At 39.9% G+C, this 9233-nt stretch overlaps 1 protein-coding gene across 5 annotated transcripts in view; it reads left to right on the plus strand.

The window, feature by feature from the left end:
- The window catches only part of LOC117939365 (fibroblast growth factor 14-like), a 54650-nt gene extending 53154 nt beyond the window's left edge, over nt 1-1496 (plus strand). For all 5 annotated transcript variants that reach the window (XM_034864648.1, XM_034864647.1, XM_034864643.1 and 2 more), the window contains exon 5: nt 426-1496. In XM_034864648.1, the coding sequence (XP_034720539.1) occupies nt 426-574 (149 nt within the window). In that variant the 3' untranslated portion in view covers nt 575-1496. The remainder of the gene's footprint in view (nt 1-425) is intronic.
- Nucleotides 1497-9233: the final 7737 nt, after the last annotated feature.

Genomic DNA, 9233 nt, shown 5'->3' on the forward strand with positions numbered 1-9233 from the left:
GCATTTACACACACATGAACCAGGGATAATTCCTTCAGCTTTTATTATCCTTTTTGGTTTAAGACTCGATTTCTTTTGTTTTGGTTTACTGAAATGTTTGCAGTTACCGTTTTATTCTTCCTTTTAATTTTTTTAATTGGATGAAAGAGTAAATACACACCTTTTCCTCACATCTTCATTTCTTTCTGTCTTTCACGCTTCCTTGACCTTCTCTTTTACACATTTTCATCGTTATTTTGCTCCTCCTAACCCTCCTTTTATCCTCCCGTTTACTTTCTTTAACCTCTCTTCTGCCCTTTTTTTTTCATCAATTCCTTATGCCTTTCTTCTCTCTTCCCACCACTACTGTATCTCCTTCATTTCTCCTCCTTCCTTTCTTTCCTCCCACTGTCCTCCTCTCTCTCTCCCATCTGCCCCTCCTCTAGTTGCAATGTACCGAGAGCCTTCGTTGCACGATGTTGGGGAGGCGGTGCCTAAACTCGCCGGGGGCCCGCCTTCCAAAAGCACAACCAGCGAACCAGTGGTCATGAATGGGGGCAAACCAGTCAACAAACCAGACAAGGAGGAGACATAACCCCACCCTCCTTTTTACCCTCCCCTGGCCAACCAGAGACTAGGAAAAGCCCCACATGACATTAAGGACTTGCCCCACTGCTGCACACTCAAAAAACTAAACTGCAACAAAAAGGTAACCAAACAAACAGCTAAAGTTCTGACTGGTCAGCAGTGGGGCCGCATGTCTCGCCCCACCTTTCTCCCTATTGGACGTATCCGGTGTTGTGGGGCAGAGCCAGAAGGACGGAGCACTGTGATTTGTGGCGGGGGGAAGAGGAGGATGAAGACCATTAAGTCAGGCCAATGCCGGCCAGATAATTTGGAACTTTAACAGTGGCATGCCCTCATAGTGTGAGACAAAATGACTTCAAAACAAATATAAGCAAAACAAACAAAAAACAGAAACAAATGTCGTCTTCAGTGGTATATTTTTCTGTGACATCTGTAAGAATGTCTCCTCTCTTTCCTCTCCTGGTAGTACTGTTTTCTGTTGCAAGGTATGCTTGCTTGCTGATGGCTACACACGCTAATTCTCACAACTCCCGGCCAAAATCGAGCACTTGGATTCAATCTTTGAGTAAATGAAGAACAGATTAAAAAAGCAAACATCAGACAAAGAGAACTATTTAAATACCTGATGATTCAGAGGATGCTCATTCATCAATTAAAGTTTGGCGCAGGGCATTCAGTACAATGAAATGCACTTATAAATGGTCCTGTGCATTACGTACAAGGCAAACACATCTTATAACCTGTCCCTAGTACTAATCACATACTATAGTATATAGTAAAAAGAGAGACACTGCATAGCTTAAATCATGTTTGTCTTTTCAGTGTTCCTTTATTATATATTTAGTGGATGGTTTATTATTCTGCACACAGAGCACTAGTGATTATCAAGCTACATTGCTGTACAGACACTAAACAGATTTTATTGTCTACCTATCTTTCTAACAAGTTTTTCCTGTCTCTTTACGAATGTTATGATTTCCACATCGCTGACACGTGTAGCTCAGGAGAGTAGGTGAACAGTTGACGTGCCTAGCAAAGACTTTTGCTATGAAGTTGCTCAAATTAGTGAGTGCTGAAACCACAAATTCCCTGTTAGTAGCATGGACTGAAAAAAATGATGCGATCCACTAGTCTCGCTTGGCCAGACCCTCCTCCAAAAAGTGCTGTAGGAGAGTCTGACTACTCCACATAGATTTTGGGGGGCATGGGAGGAAAAGTGCTGTGGTTTATTAGCTTTTCTTTAAACGATTGTGACGATTGTGCAAGTCACAATCGTCTTGGCTGGTGCTAAGCACCAGAGAAAAGCCGCGCTGCCGCTGCTAAAAAGGCTCGGAAGGAACTTGTTTTTGTGGAATGTTTAAAAGTAGTTTTAGTTGTGCAACAGAAAACTCAGATTGGACAGATAGTCTAGCTAGCTGCCTGGATTTACCATGCAGAGCTCTGAGAAGATGTTAACCACAGTCTTCATAAATCAGTTGGAGTTAAAATGTCAACACAAAGGAAGGCAAGTGATAGCTGGCCTAAATATGTAAAATTCTGGCGGCAACAGAAAAATCCCAAAAGTGGAACGTCAAAGATATAGACTACAAATCCACTCACGTGGAGGTGGCGGGATTTATGACCTATATTACAGTCAGCCACCAGGTGGCGGTTGAGATGTTTTAGCTTCACTTAGACGGTACATTCTATGCATCAACCCCCCGTTTATAGCAACACAGAGTGTACAGGAGGCATGCTGGAATCCAAGCAGCATGGTAGCAGTCAGTGTTTACATGGAGTAGCAGATATTGTAGAGGGTCAAACCTCGAGAGCGGTCAGATGGCCTCGTAGTACTTTTTCTTGCTGTTGCCTTTCCAAGTACTTGAAGTTAAAGGTAGTAATGAGGGTAATAATTAACAGGGTAAATGACTTTAAGGCCACTGTGTGTAGAAATTTCCGGCTTTTTAGACAGCCATGAACATCACAACCCTCCCACAGATCCGACCTTGACCCGAGCAAAGTAACTAATAACTATAGCTGTCGAATAAATGAGGTGAAGTATAAAATATTAATATCAATATCTTTCTACCTGAAATATAGTGGAGTAAAAGTATAAAGTAGCATAGCACAGGGTGAATAAAAACTATGTGGTTACTTTCCACCACTGGATGCAGATCTGATCACATGCATAATCATGCAGGAGGACATTTTAATGTGGTTTCTGAAACCACCAAAAATGGTATGCATTGATTGCAGTGTCAAATCAATCAACTGAAGTATGGCTTTGTGAAATGACACCAAATTTCCCATGCTTTGCCCTCTCACTGTGACATTCAACACGGCACCAATCTGTTCTGGGCCTGAATCCCGTTAGACACCCAGGCTTTCTGTTTACTCATCTTTTTAGACAGCAAAACTAGAGGCCAATTAACTCTGAGCAAAGTTACACAGTAGTCCGTCATATCACTGAGGATACATTAATACTGTGATCCCCCACTGTGTATTAGTGACAACGACAATAAGGCAGACAGAAATGAATATGTTCAGTAAGAAACAGAAACTGTGCATCACGCTTGCTTTCAATCCCGATTTTGGGCAAAGTTACCACTTTGAATTTTAATCAGATCCTGGAAAAACTGCCATATTTGCTGAAGATGAATGACCTCCACTGACGTTCCCAAGACTACAAAGAAAAAACAAAGCCACCGCCCTAGAAAAAAAAACAAGGATGTATGATTAATCCTCCCAGATGTTCCGACATTAAACAAGCACCCTCAGCTTCAGCAACAGGTGTGTGTCTGCGTAGCAAGTGAAACACTGCATTGCTGCACACAAGTGAAGCCACTCTAACGTTGTCTAATGTTGTCATGCTGTGTTGTACTGTACAGAGGATACACTTTGCTACTGAAGAGACTGTGAAAATACAAGACGGCTCACAGTGTTTCTAATTGGGTGTTTTCACATTTGGTTCTCACACACACCACATTTTTCTCTCCTCAGATCTCATTACTTGCCTTCATGTTCAGATATGTGTGACTGTCCATTTCACATGACATGAACTTATCTAGTCTAATGTGCCCGTCCTTAACTACTGTTTTGAAAGAAAAATATTTGAGATTACTGATTACAAAAAGTGGTTAATTAAAGCCAAAATGTAACTGAAATATGTGTGAAATGAGAGATTTAGCATTTTAAGTTTCTGCATAATCTTGATGCTGAAAATCTGCAAGTGCTCGTAAAATGTAATTCTGCTGTTGTATCATCCGAATTATTATTAGTTTTTTGCTGGGTAGTGCTGTGGATTCTTGCTATGCGAGTGCCTCTCATTCCCAGCCAAGCTCAAGATGTGCGATCCAGGGCGGCTTGTAGGTTTATGCTAAATGCTCATCCTTCCTGGGCAAGGCTTAGCCAAGATTTCTAAATTCTCAAAGATCACTTGACTTCAGCTCTGTCCTGTCTAATGTTACTTGGCAAAGTGGGGTGACGGTAATGAGGAAAATGTCTTTAGACCAGCGTTGTGCTTGTGTCACGTCAAAGAAATGTGTATGTAACATAATATTGTTGTGTCACACTAGAGGTTACTAGCAAAACAGTAAAAAAAAACAACAACCTGACAAACAGGTCTGTAACCGTCCTTTTTATGGCTTAATGTATGCTGTGTCGTATCAGCTGCCTGTGTCTAAGAAGCCACTTTAATTACAGTATAGAGTGCGATGTTTTTGTACTTGCCTGAGTAAACATTAGGAGATCGAATCGAGACTCCAAGGAAAGCAACTGCTGTTCACTGAATGATTATTAAGCAGCTAATGTCTGCACTGCTGTCAAAAGAAAAAGATTGACTTGGCAAAATAACCAAATCTTTCTCCATTCAGAAAGGCCCAGTTTGTTAGGTTAAAAGTAGGGTTCACATCCTGCGAAAGCAGCTACAGAAGATCTGTGGCACATGCTTAAGAACTAATGATGGTTTAATCGGGTTTTTTTAAAAAAGGGCCACTGGTTTCCTGGCTGCTGACCAATGACACTGCTACATTATTGTTTCTAGGCTGGTAATCACAGTCCTGGTTTAAACAATGAAGGCGCAATTACTGTCAGTATCTCCTGAGAGATTTCTCTCCACTGGTGGTTAGCCATGAACCAAGGCTACAATTACGAGATATTTAACAGTGGGCTCTGCATAGGAAGAAAGCAGCTGATTTAATTAGAAGTGAGCAATCACGACAACCTGGGTCACTTTTAATTTCCACATGCAGGTAGCACACATGTTCTCACAGCAGGTACACATGTAGCCATCTTACTCTGTCTTGCGTAATCTGTAGCTCTGAAGTCAGAAGGCACAAAATGGACAGAAGACAAAATAGGACAAAAAAAAAATGCATTTGTGACCTGACCTCTGCAGTACAGGGGCACTTTAGAGACACAGGAACATGTAGCCTAGTGGTTAGCACTGTACTCATGATGGAGCTGGTGTCCCTCAGGTTTTCTTTTCTTTTTCTTTTTTCCATTCCACTTTATTCCTCTGACAAAAAGACTGCCTTGTTACATCTGAATCAAATGAGAGTGTAAACGCGCTCTCCTCCCAGCTGTTTCTTTCTCTGAACACTCTCATCCCACACTCACACAGCACACACACTTTATCCTATTTTAAGTTTCAATTATCCTTTGATCCCCAATCTTCTGTTCAATGTAACTATGCTAGCTTTCGCTCTCTGCTCGTTTTGTAATCACACAGCCATAGAACTTATTCCCACCAACTCTTTTCTCCACCTCTCACTGTTTGGACTGTTTCCCACTTGTTGCATGTTTTTTTAAGAGAGGAACGCTGACTGGTGCAAATGCATGTGGTAATTTAGGAAATGTGCTATCAAAACAAAACAAACATTTACAGCGTAGCACCAGTAAAACGTTGCATCTGGCTCATCTCTGCCTTCGGTTTGCACTTGATATTTGTAGATATTTGTGTCATTGTTTCTCTGTGACATCGGAAGCAACTTACAGATACGTATTGTTTTTGAAGCATAATCCATCATTGCAATAGTGGAGCAAAGGAAGAATGAATCAAAATTACTTTATATCACTAACATTGTTGCATTAATGCATGTCTTGCGTATAATACTTTCAGCAGAGCATCAATATTTAATTCTGGTGGCTGAGGGCAAGAAAACTATGAAAACGGAAAAAACAGGAACAAGTAATTATTTGATATCCTTTGCTGCTTCTTTTTACAATGATGGATTGAGCTCAGCGAGTTATTTTGAATGCTGACTGATGTAGAAATAGATAGTGGTAACCAGCCCTGATTGAGGACTGTCATACTGTATTCAGTGGAACAGTCTCAAACATAAGAACACGTCAGATGGGAGGCCATCTTCTTGTGACTTTTAAGGGGGGCAAAAATGGTGTTAAAGTAACAAAACATGCAACGAAGGACAAAGGTATTTTCCATTAAAGTCAAAAGGCGGCACTCCAGGATCATTTTTTCATGGTTTACATTGACTTAGATGAAAGAATTAGGACATGATGCTGTTTTTTCCTACCTTTTAAGTCACTAAGAAGATTTTGTACCATCCAGTGAGTTTGTATTTTCAACATTATTCCTGCAACCAATTTCAGGAGCAGCTCTGAGACTAAAATGTCTTGGTTTTATCCTTACCATATACAGGGTCACAGTCCTGGAACACGTCTAATGGAAGCTAGTGCCCACATACAATTACATGTTAAGTCACAAAGTGAGACTGTGATTAATTGTGATTAATTGCAGGACAGAAAACCCATTAAATACAGTCAAAGATTAACCACAACCTGGTGTGTCTTACTAATGCAAACCGTGCCAGCTACGAGCCAAAAGCAAAATGTTACTGGTGCTAATTTAAAAGGAGATTACTCTGTCTGTCAGTAAATGTACAGTTACATTCATATTATGCAAACAGTTTGTCTGCACTGTACAGTTTGTGTCCGATCCATTGTATACACACAGAAAACAATATTGAATAAAGGATTTATAGAAAGGAGGCGTGACTGGACTCAATAATCAACAGATTTGTCACATGTTGGTCTCATCTATTTATTTGTATACTAATGAATTAATTGATAATACTGTATATATACTTTTAATCTATTCATCCATTCAGCATTATCACTTTCACTCATACAGTAGGTTTACAATCATACCATTCATCCTTTGTGTTGACCCAAGGGTAGGCTTTATTATCAGCCATTTCAGCAGCGGAAAGTGGCTAAACTTAACAAAATCAAAAAGAGAGGCTTTGTGCTGATTTAATCTATGAGTATTTCACTGATCAAAAGGACTAGACACATTTTAGAAGAAGCAACACAAAGTGTTTCAAATGAACTTGAGTAACATATTGAGGCCTAACTGAAGCCTCAGAGACACAGACACACAGAGAAATAAAATATAATGGAAGCACCATTTAACAGCTCCACTGTCAGGCAGACATGTATGGAGAGAGCTGTGGAGACAGCAGCTTGGCACACACATTCAGACAGGTTGACAGGCAGGAAGAAAAACACACACACACGCACACATACAGACATCGCACCCGCACTCCCGGCCTCCATGACAGATGAACTAGCAAATACTGTAATTAGGTGGTTGCCATTACAATTTGCATATGTAAATGTAATGTAAATTAGGCATACTTTGAAGGGCAACATGGTGTTTAATTAGCACGATGGGGGTTAAAAAGAACTCTAACTTTAATTATATCCAGTGAAATGCCGCATACTTCACCTCATTCAAACTGATGATCATTCTATCGTTTATCACTTGTTAAAGCATCAAGACTGTGGGCTGGCATCACGCCTCAGTTATTCTTCCTTAATATGTCTTTCGCCTGTCATTTGAAGTATTTTGTTTGATCTGTTCAGCTATGTGCGCTATCACATCTTTTGTAGCCTCTTGCCTGAAGTTTGTTTTTTACTTTCTTTCCCCTTTGTCATTATACTGCACTTGTGTGATTCATCACTCTTCAGACAAATTCAATGACTTTAACGTGAGCAAAGTGCTGTTTAGAATAGCTTCGTCAGCTTATTTGTAGTTTTTCCACGTCCGTGTATCCAATACAAATTATATGCTGCATAGGCCTTATCGTGGAGCTATTACAAGTTGTTATCTTTACCACGTAAACATCCATCATATACACATACATCCTCTCCAGACCGTGTAATTGATCATTGAAGAAGTCAATGACAGGATCCCAATCTGTGTAGTCCTTCTGTCAGCAGAGTCTATTGTAACTCTTCAACACAGCCTGTGTGAACTGAAACAAACACACAACTAGGGCCCCGAACTATAATATAATATTAAGATAATACTAATATTAAGATGTTTTCTACTAATCTCGAAGAAGAAGCCTTTGTTTCTTTATGGTTATCTTGTATAACAAATTTGTTGTTTGTTGAATCTACAATGCTTCCAGTCTTGATTTTTTTGCTGCAGGCACTTGAAAATCCTGGCTACGGCCCTGTTTTGGCTCCACCAAAGTGTGCTTTGACTCAATCAACTCTGGCCACCAGCTAAACTAAAACTCAATTAGGCATAAAGCGAAATGGCTAAACAGTAATCTCTTATTAAAAATCAGCCAATTATAGCCGGAAAGCAAAATTACATTTTGTTATCACATAGCACAAAATGTTTCAATTTTCCCGTCTTTTTGATTAATTTCATTAAAATGGTATCGAGTTGGGATTGTTGGTCCCTTATCTACCACAAATGCACACACACACACACACACACACAAACACACACATGTGTTTGACGTGGCTCACTTGAGAGCATGTTTCTGTCTGCCTCATTATCATCAAAGACAACAGCGCTCTAGTACATTCACACGCACACACACACACACACACACACACACACATGCTTACATGCGCACACTTACATGCACGCATCCTTGTAGTCACATGCACACAAAGGCATGCGTCATAGATGGTTGTCATTGCAATCATGGCCACTTCAAGTCTCAATGTCCCTGACCGCGGCTGCCACGCTTTAAAAAAAAAGTCTCATTATCCAACATGTGATAGGAATGTCTTCTTCCCTTAGAGAGGAGTATGGGATCCTTGAAAGTAAAACATTAAAATCAAAAACAATATGAGGTTTTCACATAACAATATCATTATGCAAGACAGTCTGCAGTTTCAAACAGGCTGCTGTTAACATAGATATAAAAAGTTTTTTTTATCTATGGCTGTCAATCACGCTGAAAAGGTTCAGACCAAACCCCTCGTCCTTTTGTAATTGCTGCTTTTATGTCACATTGTGGTTAATTGACTTATATATCAAAACAAAAATCCAAATATTTGGGGATTTTATTTAGTAATATTTGGGGGTAATGCATTAATGCATCTTTTTATGAAATTTAAGTCAAACAATTCATTAAAATTCAAAATCAGGCTCTGATTGACAACCCGAACCTCATCTGACTAATTAGCATAGTTAAAGGTCAGAGATCAGAATCGTTCTGTTGCTCTTACACAATCTCTTTTCCCTACTTGCTCTTCCCCTTTGACCCCCTCTCTTTGGTGTGTTCTTCTTTTCCTCTCCGCATCTCCTTCCAAAATTCTTCTTCTACTCTCATTATGACTCTTGTTTGTTAGTTCTCCTCCTCTTATTCACAACAACAGGAAGGAAAAGGTTGAGGAAGTAAGAGAGCAGGAGGAGAGGA

This window comes from Etheostoma cragini, chromosome 24 (assembly GCF_013103735.1).
Source record: "Etheostoma cragini isolate CJK2018 chromosome 24, CSU_Ecrag_1.0, whole genome shotgun sequence".
NCBI classification, from domain to species: Eukaryota; Metazoa; Chordata; class Actinopteri; order Perciformes; family Percidae; genus Etheostoma; species Etheostoma cragini.